This window comes from Canis aureus, chromosome 4 (genome assembly GCF_053574225.1).
Source record: "Canis aureus isolate CA01 chromosome 4, VMU_Caureus_v.1.0, whole genome shotgun sequence".
Taxonomy (NCBI): domain Eukaryota; kingdom Metazoa; phylum Chordata; class Mammalia; order Carnivora; family Canidae; genus Canis; species Canis aureus.
Window position 1 is genome coordinate 43,110,147 of NC_135614.1, and position 23,190 is coordinate 43,133,336.

The 23,190-nt window shown below is 43.6% G+C and overlaps 1 protein-coding gene across 5 annotated transcripts in view; it reads right to left on the minus strand.

The window, feature by feature from the left end:
- KCNIP1 (potassium voltage-gated channel interacting protein 1) overlaps window positions 1–23,190 on the minus strand; it is a 338,725-nt gene that overhangs the window by 46,814 nt on the left and 268,721 nt on the right. The window contains exon 1 of one of the 5 annotated variants that reach the window (XR_013378172.1): window positions 1,234–1,362. The exons of 3 other annotated variants lie outside the window; for them this stretch is intronic. Coding sequence is in view for 1 of the 2 variants with exons in the window: in XM_077895565.1 (XP_077751691.1) it covers window positions 1,234–1,342 (109 nt within the window). In the remaining variant the exon portion in view is untranslated. Of the gene's footprint in view, window positions 1–1,233; window positions 1,363–23,190 lie in introns of those variants that run through there. One more of the 5 variants, XM_077895565.1, reaches the window with a different exon arrangement.

Below are 23,190 nucleotides of genomic sequence, written 5' to 3' on the forward strand. Positions count from 1 at the left end.
GTCTGGAGCTCATCCAATCACATCATCCTGTATGCAGTCTCTGGTCTATCTCAGCTTTGGTTGGTACTTCAGCTAGTCCTTTGTCTACAAATTTGCCTACAAATGTATTTCATTACATTCATTACAGAGGTATCTGATGCCTCTTGGAAAAGAAATTCTGTCTACACTGTCCAATTATGGAAGAATATACAACAGACACACATCATATATACATTGAATATATATTGTTGGAGGCTGGTTTTGTTTAATTCATTGCTCATCGAAACTGGAATTTTCCCAGGAGTCTCATTTTATGTGATTGACATTATGTAAACAAACTATGTCCTACTTGGTACAAAATCTCAAAAGGAGGAAGAAAATACTCATTTCTTGAGGTCCTTTAACTTTGGGAATCAAACCACTAACTTCCTAGTCATAAACAGCAGGGGGTGACTCGAATTTTTGACTACTTTCTCACCAAGGAATGGAAGCTAAAGTCACAGCTCATGAGGTGCTTTTAGGGTAAGGATTCTTATAAGGGTTGGGGATGAAGGGCTGGGGAAAGAAACCGACTCTTGTATGTCTTCTAATTGTCTGGCACTGTGATTAGCATTTTACAAAAGTTTTAGCACCGCCATCATCCCACAGACTTCTTAAACAACATAATGACTTCTAAAAGTCATTGGCTTCTATCAACAACATAGCTATCAGACACTCTGAGAGAGGACTGTGGTGTTTTTTTTTTTAATTTATTCATGAGAGACACAGATGATAGATAGATAAATAGACAGATGATAGATTAGTTATATAGAGGCAGAGACACAGGCAGAGGGAGAAGCAGGCTCCATGCACCAGGAGCTCGACGTGGGACTCGATCCCGGGTCTCCAGGATCGCGCCCTAGGCCAAAGGCAGGCGCCAAACCGCTGTGCCACCCAGGGATCCCCCAGGACTGTGGTGTTTTGTGCTGGTCTCTCGCAGCTAGTGACCCACCGGGACCCACATGCACACAGGGCAGGCAGAGACGAGCTCACGGCTCCAGTCCCCCCAGCTCTCCAGGCATAGGTTTCTGCACCACGGCCAGAGCATCACTGGGGCGTCGGAGGAGGGCGAGCTCCGGTACCCCTGGGATCAGCCAAGGCCTCCAAAGCTCTCGGGTCTCCGCGCTCCTTTGCGCGCGGTCTCTAAACTACGCGTAACGACCGAAGCTGAAAAACACGTTCCTATAACATAGGGAAGCTCAAGAGTGCGCTTACCGTCTGACAAGTCAATCAGCCCGAGGTAGTGCAAAAGTTTCAGGGAGGAGCATAGCGCCACCACTATTCCCAACGTCTGGAGCCCCTCTGCCTCGCCCTCCGCCCGCATCGTGCCGGCCTCCCGGGCGGTCTTGCCGCGGCTCGGCTCGCCCAAGTGCGCGGGGATTGTCACGTTCTCGCCCGCCTGCCCTCCCTCCCCGCCTCCCACTCCTCCCGCTCCCTCCGCTTTTCTCCTCCTCCCAGCCGGCCACCTCTGCGTGGTTTCATAGTGATCTGTACTTTTACCTCCTCTTTTCCCAAGGCAATCCCCCGCCAAAGGCTTCACCAACCCTACGCATCTGTTCCCCAAGTGTAACCCTAACCGGCGGGGTCTCATGGCACATCCTCTTCGCGACTCTGGAGGGAATGTGTGGGACTGTAGATTATTTCAAGACATAAGGGAAAAAAACTGCTTTCGATCTGTGACAGGTTTAGAGGGAAAGGCCATTTTTCAGAAGGACAATAATTTGCCTGTAGTCCTCCAGTAAAAACCAGTCAAGCTTATTCTGGAGTACAGGTGGTCCCTGTTTTGACATCACAAACTGCCCCTGGAAACTGGATCACCAAGAAAGAAACTGTAAACTGGGCTGAGTCTACAGTTATATTTGTATTTGGGCAGTTTTTAGTTCAGTAGAAGAAATTACTAAAAGCAAAACTGAGCAAAACTCCTAGAAAGAAAGGAAAAGATGGGGAAGCAAAAGTATGGGTTACCAGTGTGTCCTAAGCTTCTGGGCTCCATGGGGGGCATCACACTCTCCCTACACTGGATGGTCAGCGGGGAGCCTGGTGGGGAAGGGGGCACAACATAGAGAAGGAAGACTAGGAATTTTATCACAGAGACCTGCCCTGTGGTAAAATTCCTTGACCTCCATGAGGCTCAGTTTCCCCTTCTGGGAATAAACCTGCCTCAAAGAAGAGTGCCTGCCCCAGGTGTGAGAGCAGAGCGGGTACTTAGCAAATGCCGGCTCAGATTTGGAGCATATACCACGGGGGGGGGGGGGGGGGGGGGGGGGGCAACAATGTGGGGCCTGGGGAGGGGGGAGACATTCTCATGACCTGGGGTGGGTGTAAATGCATAAAACCTCTTAGGAGGGAAAAACCCATCAGAAATAAAAAGTGTCTACACACTTTGGTCCTGGAATTTCACTTACAGGATACCTATGTGTGTGCATGTAGGTCTATATATGTAAAAAGATATTCATCACATCATTTGTTTGTAACAGGAGAAGACAGAAAAAACTTAGGTGCTTATCACTGAGGAAACTGGTTAAATAAATCATAGTGCATACTACACAGCCATTACAGATATACAACACATTTATGTACCTTCTCTTGGAAGAATGCTGAAAAAGTATTATTAAAGGAAAAAAGTAAGTTGCTTAGTACATTACCATTTTAATTTTGAAAAGGGACACACATACGCCATCTGTGGGCATATACATAATATAGTTTCAGAAGGATACACTGATAATTGAGAATTTTAGTTGTCCATGGAGGAGAGAACTCAAGGCCTGGGTCAGAGGGAGGCCCACTGTTACCATTTTCTCCCATGTATGTGATCTATTTTAAACAGCAACAATAACTAAATGTGAATGATTATCTCTCCTTCCTTTCCTTCTTTGTGGAAGGAAAGATGGTCTACATATCAGACTGAGGCACAGCACACTCTTGTCTTTGCTCTGCACCTACCTTCTTGGTTCTTTGTATCAATCTCCAATCTCATTTGCACGTGGGTGGTGCTGCCTGGAGTCAGCCCATTCCAGCTTATGAAAGCTGATGGCTAAATTTTTAGGGAATTAGCAAGGCAGTTATTAAGTCTTTGGTGGTTTGATGGGCCACAGCAGGAATATTTACACTATGGAGATGTCAAATACCACACCTGACCGCTTCCTGCCCCCCCCCGCCCCCCCCCACACCACTTTGCCATTCCAGACCCCACCCATCCAGAAGGAAACCTGACAAATTCACCTGCCCAGAGGTTTTCCTGACTTTCTGTGTTTCCTCTCTTCTGAGCCCTAGTGAGTATAACCGTTAAACCAATGGGCTTAGTGGAATTTTAGGCATTAGCATGGCCAGACATTAGGAAATGAATTAGGAGCAGAGAGACCTCTGGTAAGCCAATACTTTGTTCTCTTGGCTTCTCTGGCCTGTACCTCTCCTGGTTTCTGCCTGCTTCTTGCCCCCTCTCTCTTGCTTCCTTTCCAACAGCTCTCTGCCTTATAAGACTGGTGCTGTCCCTGACACTTATCTTTCCCTCTGCGTTCTCCCCTTTTGCAAGCTGATGCATGCTCATTGCTCCAGATGTCAGCTCGGGGCAGATGACTCTGATCTCAGCCATGTTTCTGTCCCACGTTTTTCACTTTTTGCCCTATTTCACCTCACACACAGCATTTCCAGAGCAGTTCCACCGACGTGGATTACTGAGTATCTGTTAGATGCAAGGTCAGGTGCCAGGAGCTAGACTTCAACTTTTGCTGCTTCCTGGAATTTCTGGGAATGAATCACAAGAGAAAAAGGAGTAATGGCTCCCACTTTCTGCCTGCTATCACCATGTAATGATTTAAATTTTTCTTCTTCTTCCGTTCCTCCTCCTCCTTCTTCTTTTTAAAGTAGACTCCATGCCCAGCATGGAGCCCAACCAGGGTTTCAAATTCATAATTCTGAGATCAAGACCCAAGCTGAAATCAAGAGTTGGACACTAAACTGACAGTGCCACCCAGGTACCCCAAGGACTTAAATTCTTCCAGAGTTCTCTGGTCTCAAAGCCTGGACCCCTCCTGATGATCTCCAAACCCTTTTAGGGACATATGCCTCCTGGGTGACTTAGCTCAATGGCAACTAGACAGACAGAACTATTATTTATTTATTTTTTTAAGCAAATGTGGGGTGCTTTACACAGTCCATCTCCCTGGATTCTCACAATATATCTTTGGGAGTATTGCCACTTTCATCTCTAAGAAGATCAACAGTAAATTCAGTTCTCATAGGTAATGGTTGTCTGAGTGTCAGGCCCAGATCTCCCTGCCCCAAAGTCCATATTCTCTCACATGTCCAGCTAATACATGAAGCATCTGCGGTTTGGTATTTATGAAAGATACATGAATTGTTTATTAGAGAGCCTGCTTTTTTCTCCATCCAATTTCCATCCAGCATCACGTGGTATCCACACAACTCTTCGTCTAAGTATAACCTCCTTTTAAATTTTTATTGGAGTTCCATCTTTCACTTGATGAGAAATTTTCACCCTAACTGGAGCACTTGTGGAATCCATCTCACAAATTGCTTTTTCTTATTTCCACATAGATCGTAAGGTGAATGTGTCTGCATTGTAGGCGTGAGCCTACACAGAATTGGGCACTTCTCTCCCTAGTTTGTCCCGATTTACTATTTTTTGGGCAAGGGTCTTCACTTTTGTGGCCCTCTTCAGTTCTTTGTCAGCATTGGCAGGCTTTATTACCCCCCTGTTCTGGGCTGTTTGCCATAAAGAAATAAAGGTTTGATCATTTAGAGACGTTCTCTTTGGGTGTGGATGGCAGGGGTAGGGCTAAAGGAGGGGTGTTGAGGGAGGGGTAGGGGTGGGTTGGTGGGTGGTGAATTGACCTCATATACCAGTTACTTGACTTTTGTTCTGATCCAGACACCACAAATGACTAGATTCCAATTCAGACCATCACACCTGAGACATGGATACTGGCCATAGACTCCAGGGTCCTTTAGAAATCTGACGGACCAAGATGGTCACACTCACAAATGCCTAGTGTTGCAGTCAGCTCAGGCCACTCTAATGTTATACCATAGACTGGGTGGCTTGAACAACAGATATTTATTTCTTTTCATCCTAGAAGCTGGGAGGTCTGAAGTCAGGGCATCAGTGTGGTTGGGATCTGGTGAGAGCCCTTTTTCTGGCTTGTAGATGGCTGCCTTCTTGCTGTGTCCTCCCATGGTAGAGACAGAGTTCTAGTCTCTTCCTCTTCTTATCAGGTCATTAATCCCATCATTAAAGCTTGATCCTCATGACCTCATGCAAATTTAATAATCTCCCTAATTACCACCTCCCAATGCCACCATATTTGGAGTTAGAGCATCAACATATGAATTTTTGGGAAACAGTCAATCCATGGCACCTAGCTTCTGCCAAACAATTATGAGTTCACAGAATCACTGGGTTTGAATTTTAACTCTGTCAACTACTAGCTATGTGACCTGGAACAAATAATTTAAACTTTTGGAGTCAGTTTCCTCATCTATAAAATGGGGTAATATTGATACCCATATTCTAGGATTGTTGCAATAATGAAATGAAATAATTTTATAACCTCTTAACACAGTCTCTGACACCCAGTGAATGGGACTAACATGGAGGTTCAGAGAACAATCTCCAGGACCAGACTACCTGCACTACCTCTTAACTCTGCTTCTTATTCAGCTATGTGACTATTGGTGAGTTACTCAATTTCTCTGTGCCCAAGTTTTCTCACCTGTAAAACAGAGATAATCATAGTAGCTACTCAAGAGAGTTGTAAAGACTGAAATGAATTAGTAATTAAGCACAGAAAGAACTATATTAGTATCATTATCATTATTATCCATACACTTGAGGAGATAATATATCAGCTAGGTGTGATGGAGAAGTCATAGATTGAGCTGTTATAATTTGGAGGTTTGGATCTGGGGAGAGGAAGGAATACTGTTTAAGGTAGGGGAATCAAACTTCCCCTGAGTGCTTGAACTTCAGTTTTCTAGCCACAGATTTTCCTTCCAGACAAATGGTTTCAGGCAAATATTTGTTGCTGCTTACATTTCACTTGCGTGTGAGCCCCCAGCAGTCAGAAAATAAAACTCTGTTTTAGTGAGCTACTTCTTCTGCTGTCAGTTTGCTCACTGTTGTGTAACCTGAAGTAAACAGGGCTGCCCAGTGGTGTAGCATCCCACAAGATTGAAGCAGTTCATGTAGTTCACTGAAACTGCATACGCAAAGCTACGTGCACATTCACTAGACATAGAAGGGCTTGCTGGTGGTATGTGGGTTTCTGAGTGGTCTCCTGGTAAGGTACTGTCTAAATCTCATTTGGATAAACTAATTTGGTAGGAGCCTCATCTTCCAGAACGTTCTGCTGCAGTTGGTATAAAAATAATGCCAATAATTGCATTTGGAGTTTTCTTTTCTTTAAAAGGTGGGAAAGAAATGAAAGAATTCCTTAGAGCACCATCTTTGAGCTCTTGATTCTACCAGAAAGCAAATTATTTAACTGCAAGATGGTTATGGTTCAGAGAGAAAATCATTACTATTCCCATCACTGGTCAAAATGGGAAAATTATTTCTGTGTTCTTCATCCTAGCCTTTATCTTGGAGGCCTTTTGGGGGCACCGGCTGGGTTTGTTTAAATTAGTTTCATAATGATGATGATGACTGTACAATAGTAAAGTAATGACATCTTCCCCCTTCCATTCCTTCCCTTCTTCCCTTCCCTTTTTTCTTCCCTCTCCTTCTTTCTCTGATATTTATTGGGCATGTGTTAGAGACTGTGCATAGATAAAAAGAAAACCTTTCTCATTAGGAAGTTCACAATGTCTAAAAAGTCTTCTAGGATTTTTACTTTGTGAGTTCTGTTTAACCTTTTCAATCACTCTGCATATTGTAGTTTCTCAACAAATATTTGTTGAAAAAATACGATGCCCTAACTTTAAGTTGGGGTGCAGCATTACTTCCATTTTGCAGATAAGAAAACAGGGGCAACGAGAGGGAAATAAATGCCTTTAGCATTTTCTTGGACTGGGCACCGTGCTGGACTTTCACACAAGTTTCTCCTTTATCTGAATCATCACAACAACTAATTAGGTGTTCACCAGTACCAACTTCCAGAGGAAGCTCAGATGGGGTTAAGTGTCTCTCAGGACATGACACAGCTAGTTAGGTGGCAGAGGCAGTCCTGGAGTTCAGGTCTCTGTATCCTTTCATTCAAGGCATTTTCTGGCTACTGAAGGCTCAGGTTCTGCTGGTGAGGAGTGTTGGGTGGTTAGGGATGGGTTTGGAGTTGGTTCTGGTCCCCAACTGTCCTGTTTCTGCTCAGTTTTCTTCCCTCAGGCCCTTTTGCTTCTCTCTCCAGGAATAACTATGGTACCAATAGCCACCCCCGCCCCACTGGGTCAGATATTTTAGACTTTTTGTCTCATTTGGTCCCAACAATGATTTTACTTCTTTGCTGGTCATTAGTGCCCCTGATTGGATATTTAGGGATTTATGGGGATGGGGCAGATGCTGAAATATAAAAAACCTCAATGCATCTACCTGGAAGCCTGTCTCTTACAGGTGCATCATTGGGAAGAGGAGTCCAGCTCCAAGCAGTTTCCTGTGGAATCCAACTGGGCTTGTTCTCCATGGACTCCAGGCTTCAGCTCTTAGCAGTCATTTCTCAAAGCCATCTTTGTTTGTTTGTGGGTTTTTTTTTTTGTATTTTTTTTTTATTGGAGTTCGATTTGCCAACATATAGTATAACATCCAGTGCTCATCCTGTCAAGTGCCCCCTTCAGTGCCCGTCACCCAGTCACCCCATCCGCCCCCCACCTCCTCTTTCACCACCCCTTGTTCGTTTCCCAGAGTTAGGAATCTCTCATGCTTTGTCACCCTCTCTGATTTTTCCCACTCATTTTCTCTCCTTAAGTCAATTGGAGAAAGACAATCATATGGTTTCACTTTTGTTTGATTTTGATTCATCATCAGCTCCATGGAGCCTGGGGTCAAGGGAGACAATGGGAGGAAAGCTTTCTGGTTTTTCCTCTTGGATTTTAGAAAACCCTCAGGAAGGATCATCCCAAACACTTTAGGAGATCAATTTTGGGAGGATCCTGAATTTTACTTCAAGAATTCCATGTCCTTTGGGATGAACTTCAGGAGCCCCTCTCTCCCCACCTCCCCAAGCTTTCAGCCTGCAGGCTCCTTCTACATTCTGCCCTCCCCTACCAGGGTGCCAGGCTAAGGAGATGGTGATGTAGGTCTCTATGCTTAAAACAGGCCAGAACACAGGAGTTCACATTGCCTAGCAGGGAAGAGTAATGAGCACATTTATTAATGAGTGCACAGTGTTTATGTCAATTTGGACTGGCAAATTGTTGATTTGAGCAACACTTAACTGCTGTTGGTGGAAATTCATTTGTAAATAAAGTCAATGAGATATGGTATTTAGATATCCACTGACATGTTTCAATTTCTACTTCCTTTGCTTTCTCAGAAGGGATCCAGGCTCTGTTGGAATTTCAACAGAAATTCTAATATGATACACACACATTGTTTCCTTCCTTCATTCCTTCCTTCCCTCCTCTCCCTCAGCTTCAGTGCTTTCTTCCTTCCTGCCTTCCTACCTTCCTGTTTCCCTCCCTCCAATATCATGTTTCCTGCCTACTATGCCCCAGGCACTGGGGATACATTGCTAAGATCTATCTCAGCCACCAAGGAGCCTCTAGACCAGTGACTATACTTACAAAGATGTGGGCACCAGTTCCAACCAGCTATGTTCCAAACAGAATGCATTTGACATTGCCTTCCTGGCCTGCAGAACTTGACTTACACTGCCCTCTGTCCATTCCCTTGTGTATTTCCCCATATGGAATGTTCTCTCTTCTCTGCTAACTAAAGCCAACCTGTCAAGGCTCAGCTGAACACCTGATGCTCCACACTCCTCCTACCTGCTCTCTTTTCTCTGACTGCAGAGCACATATTTGTTTGTCAATCATGTGTTTTTTTGGGGGAAATCTCTTGCTTTGATTTCTTGCATTCCTAATTAGCTCTCAGTTGCAATGGCCAGAGTTATTACTACTGTAGGAAGGCAACATGCTAAGGACATGGGATTTGAAGGCAGATCTGAGTCTATTCATGTCTCTGCCACTCACTGGCTGGATGACTTTCAAATAACTTGACTCTGCTGAGTCTTCCTTTTTGTACTTGTCAAATGAAGATGGAGGTGCTTCCTGAGTCCTAGGACACCCCTGTTGGTCATGAATACAGTGTTGGTTTCAAACACTCTGGCAGCAGCATCCACTTCCCTTGAAGGAAGGTGATCTCCTCCTAACCCCAAGAGATCTGTCTTCAGAGCCCTGTCAAGGGCCCGATGTGAAACAGTATGTGGGCTGAGCTTTGAAAACTGGAGGGATGCAGGTTTGCTTATATGTTTATCCATCTAGTAGACACCCCCCAACTCCTTTATTTTTGGGGATCATAGAATATTAGAGGACAGAATAAGTCTAAGGACACAACCTCAGGAATTCTTCAAAGTGATCAATGATTCTCAACCCTACAACACCTGAGGGGAGGACACATTCCTATTGGGAACAGTGGCCAAGGCAGTGACTCTTGTTTGATGATATGGGGAGTGAACTGGAAAGATTTCAAAATCTCTAAGAGGCAGATGTGTATAATTAAGAAAAGTTCCCAAGTGATTCTTCTATGTGCCCATCCCCCATTGGAACCACTTTGACTTCTTTAAAAAAACATTATGAAATATTTCAGACTTAGAAAGAGCCATAAAAATAATCTGATGATACTCATATACCCATTTTGGGAAACAGTTATTCTAATAGAATGGAAGCGCATGTGCCCTGCTCAGATTGCACTTGTGCCCCTCACTCCCAGGAACCATATACTGAATTTGGTTATTTTTACTTCCATTCATTTCTTTCTAGTTTTACTGCATATACACGTATATGTATATTCCTTAAATGGTATGTGGCATCATTTTATGTCATTAAATTTTATATGGATAGAATCATATGACATGCAGACTTCTGTAACTTGCTTTTTACTGTTTTGCTCAAGCCTGTATTTAGGAAATTCATCCACATTGTCATAGGTAGCTATGGCTAATTTTCACTATTGTATTATATTTCATTTCACAGCAATGCTGTGATAAATACACTATTCAGCTGTTATTAGACAGGTTGTTACCACTTTTATGCTATTGCAAACAATGTGGTTCTGTTCACTACTGAACATGCTGCTGATGCATATTTGCAAGAGTGCCTTTAGGGCAGTGGTTTCAATGGAGATTTTGCCCCCCCTCCCCACCAAGAGACTTTGGCAACAATGTCTGGAGACCTTTTTGGCTGTCACAACTGGGGGATGCTCCTGGCATCTAGAGGATAGAGGCTGTGGATGGAGCTAAATATCCTACAATGCACAGAATATCACAACAAAGAAATCCCTGACCCCAGTGTCAATACGGCAGAGGTAGAGAAACCCTGCTTTAGGGTAAGAGTAGAATTGATGCATCACAGAATCTTTACTAAACATTGCCACACTGTTTTCCAAAGTGGTTGTACTAATTTGCACCCACACCCCCTCATTTTATAGATTAAAAACCTGAGGACTGGGATGGGTGCTCAGTTGTTCGGCCAAGAGCATGGAATGATGAGGGCATTAATAAAACTTTGACAAAGACACAGATGTATTTTTCCAGAGAGGACACATCAAAGGAAGATAAATATAGTCCTTCAATGCAAGAGACATTTACAAAGTGTCTATTATGTGCCAGGAACTATACCTTATACACATTATGTCTCATCTTCCCCAACTGTAGAACTTAGTTTAAGAGGATCACATAGCATACTTACTAGCTGGATTAGTATGGACTCTGAGGTCATAGGGACCCAGTGTTGGGTTCCTGAACAATATTTGCTAGCCTTGTGCCTCATGAAAGTTACTGGACTGCTCTAAGCTTCAGGATCCTCACCTGTAAGATGGGAATCATACCAATACCTATATCACAGTGGTGTTGTGATGGAGGAAACACAATGGGTGATTCATGAATATTAGCTGTCATCATCATCATCATCATTGCTCATTTAATAGGTAAGGAAGTGGAGCCTCAGAGTTTGAATAAGTTGCAAAAGGTCACAACTAGTAAGTGGTGGGACTAGAATTTGAACTCAGATCTGTCTGACTCCAAAGTCTATCTTGTTTTAATTGTGCCATGTTGGCTTCCCAAGAAAGGAGAACTCCCAGCTCCATCCCACTAATTTGGACTTTAGGGGAGGGGGTATAGTCCATATAAATTACTAAAAGTGAGGCTTTATCAAATACTTTTAAATAACACATTTTAATGGTTTCATGAATATTTAGTAACTCAACTAAGTCAAACAAATGCTGCCAAGACTTCAGTGCCCTGGGGATCTGCTGGCATAGACAGACAACGATGATCTGTAATTATAACACAGACTGCATGCGAACAGTGATTCTGCAGAATATGAAAACAACTCACTCTCTCACAAATTATGACTATCTCCTTTAGCATGTTATTGCTGTTAACCTGCCCCATCCTCGAAGACAAACCAACTGAAACCTATCACATCTGCAAAGGATCACAAATTTTGTATTAGTGGTGTCAGAATGAACGATGCTTGCCTTCCTACACCCTATTTGCAATCATGTCCTCCAATTTCTCCTCCCTTCTCCATCCCACCCCCTTTCCTCCTGGGAAGACATTTGTCTTTAGAGACTGGCAATGAGGCATTTGCCATTATACACATTATGACATATTTTACATATGCTCCAAGAAGCTGGGGCTAAATTACACTGGTGAGTTATTAAAAACAGCTCTCAATGCTATTATTATTTATTGCATTTCCAACTCTCTGCAGCAGATGATTACACTGCTTAATCTTGTATTTTTTTTAATTCCCCCCTCCCTGAAATTAATTCTCCCTGCAATGAATAAGCAAGGTCAGCCACACTGAGCACCCTTTGGAAAAGGAAGTTTGGATTCTAGAGAAGAGTTTGATTGACAGTCCTGGGACTGAGCCTTTCTTTCTTCAGAGGAGGAAGAGTCACTTGAAGTATGAGCACTTTTTCTCCAAAGAGCCTCCAGAGTTCTCCAAATCACAGGTCTCTCCATGCTAGTCCCCTGTCACACAGCATCCTTTGCCATCTTTGACTGTCATCGAAGGTCCTTAGTGCCCAGGCTCACCTCCCAGCCTCATCTCCCACAGCCCGGCCTCTCCACCTGGGGTGCTATCATCCCTGGGACTTATTTACTCCAGTGCTAGGCTCTCGCTGATGAGCCTTCTTACTACTAGTCATTTCACCACAAATTCTACCTCCACCCTTATTTCCTTGGCCAACACCTTTTCCTTTCAGATTCAACCTAGGAAAGATCTCATTTGGGAAGTATCTCTAGGGGGAACAAGGAGTGTTTCTTTCCTGCTTCCATGAAACCTCACACTTAACATGAATTGTAGGACTTGACACGCTGTATTGTCATTGTGTATTTATGTATTTGTTTCTTGTCCCACTGTGAACTACATGAAAGCAAGGGTAGATCTCAGTTGTTCAAGTTCCTAGCATAAAGCCTAGTGCAAGTAAGTACTTTAGAAATTAAGAAATCCCAAACTTGGAAGCAGTTAGTAGAGCAGAAAGAGCCAAGGCTCTTGAATAGGCACTTATGCATGCATTCATTCATTCAGTAAATATCTATTAAGCATCTATTATGAGCCAGGCACTGTGCTAAGCACTAAGGATACAATGAATCAGTGGTTATAGTGTTAATGGCCTAATAAGGAAGAGGTATAAGACTCAAATAATAGCACAAGCATATAATTATAAACTGTGATAAGTGCTACAAAGGAAAAATACTCAGTTATGACAATATAAACACAGTGCCCAACACACACTGATATTGGTGTAGGGAGTATCACCAGGGATGCCTTCCTTGAGGAAGTGATGCTTGAGCTAAAAGCTGCAGATGGATAGGTATTAACATAGGGAAGAGCATTTAAGGAATAAGTGAAAGTATGCGTAAAGGTCCTGAGGTATGTGGGAGCCTGAGTGCTGAAGAGAGAACTGCCAGAAGGCCAATGCAGGAGCCCAAGGAATGGGCACAGGGGGAGAGGGTATGATGAAAGGTAAGACTGGGAGGCATTCAAGGGTCAGGCCATGCAGAGTCTTGTAGACCATGTTAGGGATTTGTCTAGCCTGTGAACAATGAGTTTTAGGCTAGGAATAACATCATGAGTGTGTTTGCGTGTGTGTGTGGGGAGGACGGGGGTTAGGGCGTGGAGAGAGAGAGTGTTTTGTGTTTTAAAATGCCTTCAATGCAGAGAACAGATCAGAAGGTGACAAAGTACACAGATATTGGGGGATATGTACCTGTAGACTGCCTCAGAGGACAGAGTGGCAAAGTGAACTTAATGACCGAAGCACCACAATGAGGTAGGGAGTCTTCTAGAAGTCCTCATGGAGACACCAAATAATATTTCAGGGTCATAGGCCTGCTCCAGGATATCTCTCTTCCAATGCAGAAACTCATACTGGAGTTAGTCGGTTTGGAGGCCTCTACTTTAGAGTTAAGCTCCCAGGGGCTGTCCTACCTGAACTCAGGATGATTTATAGTTTATGAATCTAAGGTAAAGAGGTTAGAGAGCTGAACTTCACTTCTAAGTTCTGCCTTTGATTTTTAGGTCTTAGAAGGGTTAAGTCAACTCCAGGCTAGACTTACGTTTCTATTTTGGGAAGAATGGGACCTGGGATGTCATCTGATTTCATCTTTCCATTGCAGCCATCCATCCATTTTTATCTATCCATCATGTACCCATTCATCCACCCACCCACCCTCCATTCAATAAATATTCACTGAGACAACACTGAAGAGTGTCTAGAACGTGGCCCCTTGATACAGTATTTGCTCTTTCCTGGTCCACATCTGTCATGATGAGTTAGTGTCTCTCAGCTATAGCCAAGGGGATGCAGTCTGACCCAGACACTTCACTGAATTTTCTTTCAGTTCTCTGGTTGCTGAATTGGAGCCTCAGGCAAACCCTGCATTCTTTTCTCCTGATTTAATTGGCCCATTATTTTAAACTTTTGTAGATAAGGGAATAAAAAAGTCAGTGGAATATTGTATTCATCACATTCAAATTAATATGCTTCATTACCATAAGACAAGGAGTGTAGTTGCAATATTTTCTCAAAACTTTTAATTGAACAGAACATGGGAGGGAGAAAAGCAAAAATGGAAACCACCAAGCTTGGATGTTGTTTTTCACTTTCTCAGAATGTGGGCCGTTTGTGATCCACTCATCTCATTAGTGTTAATTATGAACGAAAATAAAATGGCATTTAACACTGTGCTGAGACTTTAATTAAAGCCAAACCTTCATACCCAGGAACTCTCTGAAGTCCAAGGTAGTTATTTTAAATGGTATAAACATCTGCTGAGCCAGTGGTACCCACCACACCCATTCTATCCCTTGCTGTTGGAAGGCCACTACTAGATGGAAGCCTTCCATCCATCCATCCCTTCCACAAATAACCTTTAACTTCAACAATTAAACTGTAATGTAGTTCGGGGGAGAGGAGGCAAAAACAAATATTTGTTAAGTACTATTGTCTTTATCATTTTAAATACATTATATGAAGGCTAATACAGCAGTGGGAATAGAGGGAACATTCAGGTAAGGGTAATTAGCAGTATTATATACATTATATCATTTATATATTTGAGAAAAAGAGAGAGAGAGAGAGCACGTGAATAGGGAAAGAGGCAGAGGGGAAAGGAGGGAGAGAGAATACCAAGCAGACTCTACTGAGCGCAAAACCAGACAGGCTCCACATGGGGCTCTATCCCATGACTCTGAGATCACAACCTGAGGTGAAATCAAGAGTCAGATGCTTAACTGACTGAGTCACCGAGATGCCTCTACATTATCTCATTTAATCATCAAACAGTCCCATGGGAAGTGGGAGCAAATTATTATTGCATGTATTTTATAGGAAGTAAAACTGAAGTCCATAGAAATTAGGTGACTTGCCCAAGGTCATATTGACTCCATGTTTCCCTGTTTTACAATGCTGAGCTAGAAAGAGTATTCTGGGTTATCTAAATCCATTTGTTTATTCACTCAACAAACACAGATCACCTATTGTGTGCCAGCATCTGTGCTAGGGGCTGGAGAGACCTTGGTTCCTTTGCTCACAGGTTCAGTAGGTAGGTAGACAATTGTATGGTGATGACAAGTCAGTGATGGGTGCTCACAAAGATCACCAGAAGGACTGTAGGAGCATGATTCAAGGACACCAAGCCCAGCCTAGGAATCTGGGAAGAGTTCTCCAAGGAGGTAAGAGTCATAGAACAGTTTCATCTGAAATTCCTATAGAAGGACCCAGCGAGAAGGGTGCCTAATGGCTCTTCTTTCCAGAGACTGGTAACTCCAACTCCAGCTCCCAGTAGCAATATGGCACAATTTTCATCTGGTGAGACTGCAAGTGGGCTTCTAAGAAATACCTGGAAACTATCCCCACACAGCATGAGTGACCACATTCATCTGTACTACCTGGCATCAGGCTCCATGGATAATGATGAAGCATCAGTGTTGGCACAGATGAGTCACTGATAGATATTTGCATTTCCCTCCTCCTCTGTCATGATTCCCCAACTCTTTCTGTTTTCCAGTTGTTACCATAAGTAGGCTTTTCCCCTGCATGCCCACGGTTTCTTTATTTGGAGGGAAAAAATCAACGCAAGAGAGCAAGCACTGATATGGGCAGAGATTCAGGGATTTCTAGGGCTGTCATGGAGTTAGGAAAATCAACTCATTGCTCATTGACAATGGAGGAGGTGGTGGTCTGGACCGGGGCAAGCCATCTGCCCCATGCCAAAGAGCAGAACCAGAACTTGGGCTCAAGACTCTTGACTTTAGTTCGATGTATTTCTCTTATCCTAGCCCAGCCCTGGGGGAATTTTAAGGAGATCCTCCTGTACCAAGTGATGGGTCAGGATGCTGTAGAAAGTGAATCTTGCCCAAAGCTTACCTTCTTGTTTCCCCACCTTTGATTTACCTCCTCCCCTACTGCCTTCCTTGGGAGCCTCACTGCACAGGGACTCTGTCTGTGACTGGCCCTGTCAGCTCAATACTTGGCCACTCCAAAGCTTCTCCTCTTCTGCTTCATCTTCAGGGAAAAGGAAATAGTTTCAAAGAAAGGCGTCTATCACCACGGGACTCACCACCTCTGTTCTCTGAGATTTTCTTTAGGAGGGAAATGTGAGACTCAAAGTGGCCAGTCCAGGCCTAGGATCTCCTCGGCCATACCGGTTGGTTCAGAGACCGGTGCATGATCCGATGGGAGCCAATGAGGTTCTGAGAAACTCCCGAGCACGCCTGCACATGTCAATAGATACCCTTCGGCTTAGTGCAATAGAGGCTAAGTTTTTTTGTTACCTTCAACCTGAAGAATCCCGAATGATAAAACAATAAACATAGTAAATAGTAGGAATTGAGTGTTTACTCTGTCCTGATACTGTTTTGAGTTCCTAATTTTGTGAACTTACTGAATATTCACAGCAACCTTGTAGACAACCAATAGGGTTATCCTTACATTAGACCTGATGAGGTTAAATGGCTGAGTGAGAGTCACCTGGTGGGTAAGTGATGGGACCAGAGTTTGCCACTCTGGCAGCCTGGTTCTGAGCCCCTGTTCTTGACCACAGTGCAGTACTGCCTCTCCATATGTATTCTTTTTAGTTGAGACCCAAGGGCCCACTTTTGCACTGCTGGTCCTGTAGAGAGACAGTTTCTTAGCCAGTCTGCCCCAATTCTTGGAAAGGACCAGATCAGTTTCCTGAGGTCTCTGGCGCAGAGGTAGTATGTGCATATATGTCTCTCCCAGAGGCCTGCCTACCACACTAAGCTATGCTTCTATCACTGGCAATGTGTTTCTTTGAATTATTAATAATTGTAATTATAGCGATCACTGCTTTTACTTGTTTAATGCCTGTTACTTGCCAAGCCCTCTTTTAAGTATTTTGCACACATTATTTCATTTAATCCTTAGAAAAGAGAAAAAGTGAAGTCAAAAGTCATGTCTAAGGTCCCAGAAGTAGGATGTATTCTTATCCTCAGACTCTGCTAGAAGACACATCCTGACTCCTGGGCTTTTTGAACCTATGACCCCCAGAAGGAAGAGTGGGAAGGGACCCAGTGAATAGACAACACAAGAAAGGCCAGAATGATTCATCTGCTCCAATTACATTTGTGGGACAAGGAGGCAAACCACTTCTCCACCCACCAGGGGTCCATGGTCTGATGGATAAGATCAAGAGTGAAAGTACAGAAAGGACTTCTCAAGAGATAGCAACTGGAAAAAAGACCATGGGAATATCCAAAATGTTAACTGTGGCTTTTTTTTTTTTTTTTTTTTTTTGCTGTTGCATAGTTAGGGATACTTATATTTTTTGCTATTCTTTCATAGAATTGCTAAATTTTCCACAACAAGCATGACTTACTTTTATGCTCATAAAGAAAATGAAACAAGACAACCCATTATGAAAACTAATATATTATATTAGGATATATTTCTTCCTTGGAGAAATGACTTGTTCCAGGGCTAAGGCTGGAAATATACAAAATGAGCCCAGAGCATCTTGTAGTGCCAGAGAGTAAGGAAGTGCTTGAAAACAAACAATCACCACCCAGCATTGATGGGGATATGTCAGAGATACAAGAGCCAACTGAAAGAGCTTCCAATGGCCAAAGGTGGAATAATTTGAGCAACAAAAAAAGGTAAAATAATATTGGATTATAGCTCAAATATAAACATAAATATCCACGATTCCATATTAATATAAACAAATATCTTGTGCAGAAAAATCCAAATAATTTATGTTGATTCTCCACCTTCATGGAGGTGGAGCATTAGTCCCTGTTCTTTAAGTGTGGGCTGTTCATAGTGACTTCCTTCTAAAGAGAACAGTGTGGGGCAGCCTGGGTGGCTCAGCAGTTTAGCACCTGCCTTCAGCCCAGGGCATGATCCTGGAGACCTGGGATGGAGTCCCACATTGGGCTCCCTGCATGGAGCCTGCTTCTCCCTCTGCTTGTATCTCTGCCTCTTTCTCTCTCTGTGTTTCTTCTGAACAAATGAATAAAATCTTTGAAGAGAGAGAGAGAGAGAGAGAGAACAGTGTGGAAAGCAGGAGGGAGAGAAGCTTTACAGAGGAGAAACCTGACAAGCACGACCTCAGCTAGGTGGTCAAGGTCAACATCACAGTGAGAAGCCATGTGATTGTAAGTGTACTTGACATGATGTGGTGTGGATGGCTCTTTACCCTTTCTTCCTCCTAAACCCATACATAACTCTAGACTAAGCATGAGAAAAACTTCAGAGTAAACCCAAATGAGGGATATTCTGCAAAACACCTTGTTAGTAACTCCTCAAAACTGTCATGGCCATCAACAGGAAGAAAACTCTGAGAAATTGTCACAGCCAAGAGGAGCCTAATGAGACATGATGACTAAATGTACTGTGATATTCTGGATGGGATCCTGACACAGAAAAGGGACATTAAGTAGAAACTAAGGAAATATGAATTAAGAATGAGCTTTAGTTAATAAAAATGCAACAACGTTGCTTCATTAATTGTGACAATGCTGAAGTAAGGGATTAATGGAGAAGCTGGGTATGGGGTACATGAGAACTTTCTATACGATTATTACAATTTTTCTGTAAACTAACACTATTCTAAAGTGAAAAGTTTATTTTAAGAAGTGAGATAGGAACAGGGGGTGTCAGCAATAACCTCTGTGGAGACTCAGGATGATCACTCAGGTCCAGCAGCAGTTTCACTGGAAGGAGAAACTGTTTGACTATCAGTGACTCTTACTTTGCCTTTGTTTCCTTAGAAAAATCTAGAGTTCTGTAAATAAGTCTGTTTGCTGGACTGGAGGGGAACAAGGTTATTGTATCTAACCGGCCTTCTCCAGGTCCACAGGGGTTTCATGGCAGTTAGATTCATTAACTTGGTATTTTCTAATCATTAACACTGATCAATAATCCACTGGGTCTGGTCCTTAAATCAATTGCCCTGTTAATGAGAATGAAAGCACCATTTTATTATCAAGCCTTGACCTTTTGCAGAAAAGGCTTCTGGGGTTTTGGGCTGCCCTTCTCTCTGCTGCATATCGGGTTAATTAAAACTCCCACTCATGTCCCTCAAGCCTCATGCTTGTGATTTGGAACAATATCAGCTGGAGGGAGATTTAGAAAAATGGGTTAGTCTTTCATTCAGAGTGACAGAGAGCCAACTAAGTTTTACTGAGGACCTACTAGGTACCCAGGTCTCTGCTCAAATGCTACTTCCTCAGAGAGACCCCCTTCCCTTATTCCCTTCTACCACCCTATCTAAAACATCAGTGCCCACACCCTCTGGGGCCAATGCCTTAGTTTTCTTCCCAGCGTTCATCACTACTTGATATTATATTGAATATGTTTATTTATTGTTATTTTCTGTTTTGTCCCCCACTAAACCGGAAGTCCCATGATCCTGAAGGTGATGGCCGGCCATGGAAAGGAATGGCATGGTCAGACCTGTGTTCTGGAAAGCTGACTCTGGCCTGCAGTGAGTGGTCAGGACTGTAGGCGGGTGTAGATGGGATTAGAGGAGGGTGACACAGGACTGGAAGAAGGTGGGGATAGATTAGAGGAGGATAGAGCTGAACTGGAGGAAGGTATAGACAGGGCCAGAGGAGCATGTAGACGTCACTGGAGAAAGCTGTGGACAGGTCTGGTGGCAGGCCTAGTGAATGCACACAGGCAGCTGGGAGGCAGTCTGGGATCTGGTGACACATGATGCTGATGGGGTGGAGGATGACTGCCACAGGTTCTTAGGAGGTAGAAAGGACAGAATGTGTCACATCACTGGCTGTGGGTCTAGAGGGGGGTTTCAAGGATGACCCTCATGTCTTTGCCTTGGGCACCAGTCCCTGAGGCTGGGAGCACTGCAGAAGGACAGATATGAGACATTACCTGTGATCAGATGAAAGGGGCCTTTGATGTGGAATCTAGAAGTTCTTTTTCTGTTCTGCTACTCTGACAGTGCCCCCACTCCCTGTCTTTTACAGCAGAAACCCTGGAGGCTGGGGCTAACATCCCCATGAGCTGGTCAGGGAAAGAGACTATGTGGGAAGGAGGGGTTGGTGGGGTGGGAGATGAAGCTGCAGGCCATCTCCCTCCTGGTTCTTATAGAAATGTGAAGCATGCATGACGTTAGGCGGACCCCTCAGGTTGGCGTGGTAGGAATGAACAGATTGGTAGGTGTGCAATATATACTGTTACATTATATATGCTATATTATTATGTTGAATTGCAAAGAAGGGCTTCTCATTACAGAAACTAAATCAAAAGTGTTAAGACTCTGAACCCCAGCTGGCACTGCCCTGTGATTTACTTCAAGCAGACAAACGAGTGCGTTGTATAAAAAACATTCTCCTTTAAATATCAAGGGGGGGTAGTTTTCCCTTTTTTTTTTAAGCACGGTTTTTATTATATCTTGAGGACAATGACTTCCAAGTTCAAAGTGGAAATCAATGAGAAACATGATTGGATTTGGAAAACTTTGTTTTGCCACCAACAGTTTTAGACTGTGTCAGAAGTTCTGAAGACTATAAATAGGTTTATAATCCATACTAACATTTTGGGGATTTGAAAAGCAACTGGATGTCACTTTTCCACGAAGCTAACTTAGAAACCAGTGTCACTTCAAGTCTATAATGTTCTACCTTCTTTTAACGCTAGTGACATATTGAGATAACCTTTTCTTTCTACCTTTCCCACACTCCTCCATTTCAGCAAGTCAAGGTGAGGATTACATGGACAGCAAGAAATAGACCAGAGGGGGCAATAAATAGTAGGTCTATCATCATTCTAATTATGGAAGCCCAAAGGGGCCAGGAAAAAATCTAGGGGGTTGTCAGCAGGTGAATAGAAGGGTTGTCATGAAATAAAAGTAATTCCAGTAGTAAAAGCTCTGCTCTCAGGGTTAAAATGCTGGAAGTACATGAAAACATAACAAAAAGGCAAGTGGTCTGGTTTAGGGCCTGGTTGAAGACAAAACATGGAACATTCCATGTGCTGTGTGTGCCAGTTCTTTGCTACCGTCCACACATTCTGGAATATGTAAGAAATTTTCAAACCTGCAGGATGCCAGGCGAGCCTTCAGGAAAGCAATGTTTCTCTAGAGAAACAAGGAGGAAGGAAGAAGAGAATTCTCCACACAGTGTCAACAATGCTTTTCACTGTGTAGCAGCAGTTCAGGTCACTTGTTTTTGCCTTCCTGCTAGTCCTCTGTGTTTTCCATAATGAACGTATATCACATTCAGAATAAAATCCCCGTTGCTGCACGCCCTACTGGGTTTTCCCTACATCTTGCCACATCTTTGTCATGAGTCCCTTTGCAATATACTAATTTGAGGGTCCATCTGTTTTGTTGGGATCCTGACATACATTTGCTCTACACAGAAGGCCACTGGAACCGTGAAGAGAGTAAAACAAATCAATGCCACGGAAATTCAATGAGAGGTTGTTGCTTGCCAAAGGCTCTAAGATCCCCACCTGCCTTCTTTTGGTTACTAAAAACAAAACAAAACAAAACAAAAAAGTGGATGGGGAAGACTGGCTTATCTTTGAGAAATGTGCACCATAAACCCCATGCTTCTGGAAACATTGGCTTAGGTGGCTGCTCATTTTTTGTCTGCTGTGAGATTGCAAGAATTTCTAGGTTCTCAAGGCCAGAAAAGAACCTAAGAACTATTATGTGTTCAGACCCACTGTGGAAGACATGGTTGTGTTGGAAATTTGGGACTGATGCAGTCTTTAGAGTGACCTATCTCAAATGCAAATCTGACTAAGTCACATGGCTACCTTTGTTTCTTCCTCAATTCACTTATTCGGTAAATATATCCCATGTTCCTGCCCAGATCGGGGCATGATGCTAGACTTGTGGCTTCGGTGGGGGCACAGGACAGACTCCTCCCTGGCTCCTCCTAAAAAGAAGGTCTTAATACTTGTAGGAGGTCCTCTATGACCAGCCCCTCTCCCTCTGCTTTTAAAATGCATCTCCTGCCACTTCTAAGAAAAGTGATTGCTGGTATGACACCCTGTACTTTCGCTTCAATAGACTCCCCATGGTAAGTTTTGGGAGTGTCTGTGCTTTGCCTTGTATGGATGCCTCTGCTTGCAATGCCATTCCTTCAGGCATAACTCAGGTGTTATCTCCTTCATAAAGCAATGGCCTTCTTAGAGACCTTTTTGATATGAGGACTCCTATCCCAGCAGTCATTGCATCCGGGGCCTCATCTATTTCCTTCCTGGGGTATGAACTGGGATTTGGGTATCTATTCACTTCTCAATATGTCTGGGATCTGGCATGGAGTCTGGCGGCCACTTGGCATGTAGTGAAGGTCTGTTAAATGAGCAACTGAGAGGAGATCCAGAGGGGCTCCCCAGCTTGGAAGTAAAGCCACCTGACTGCCCGCAGTCTGTGGGTATGCATATACACTCCTGGTATGCACCATGTACTCCTAAAGTGCCCATTTTGCATTAGTACTGAGGTCTGTCTATGTTTTTAACTCTGCTCTACCACCAGCGGCCAGGATCGCAGGTGATGGGAGAGGTCGTTTCTGTAGAGCTGAGGGAGCATGAGGGGGCTTGGAATGTTCCATCATCATTGCCTTGCTGTTTCCAAGGCAAATGGTCTGCCTTTGGGAAGTGGTTCATCTCAGGGGTGTCAAGCGCATTTGACGTGGAGCCACACAGCTGGAGAGCCCATAGAGACCCACGAATCGAACCCGTTACGTTACCTATGGGAAATTGTGGCCTGGACAAGGAGTGGGGCTGGCCCGAAGGAGCAGGTGGCAGGGTTGGGGCTTCAATCCAGGCCTTTAACCTCCTAGCCTTACGTCCATTTTTCCATTTTGTAGGACTCAGGAGCACTGTCCTTGGGACCTCTCCTGTCATTTGAACCTAATGAAATAAAAATGTGGTTTGGGGGTCCTCTGGGAGCAACATTTAAGGCTTTTTTCAGGTGTGAGTGTGCCTGTGTTATGTGGGTGAGCAGGGGCCTTAAACTGGATGTGTCCATCCCATAAGGACAGGGATATAGGTGA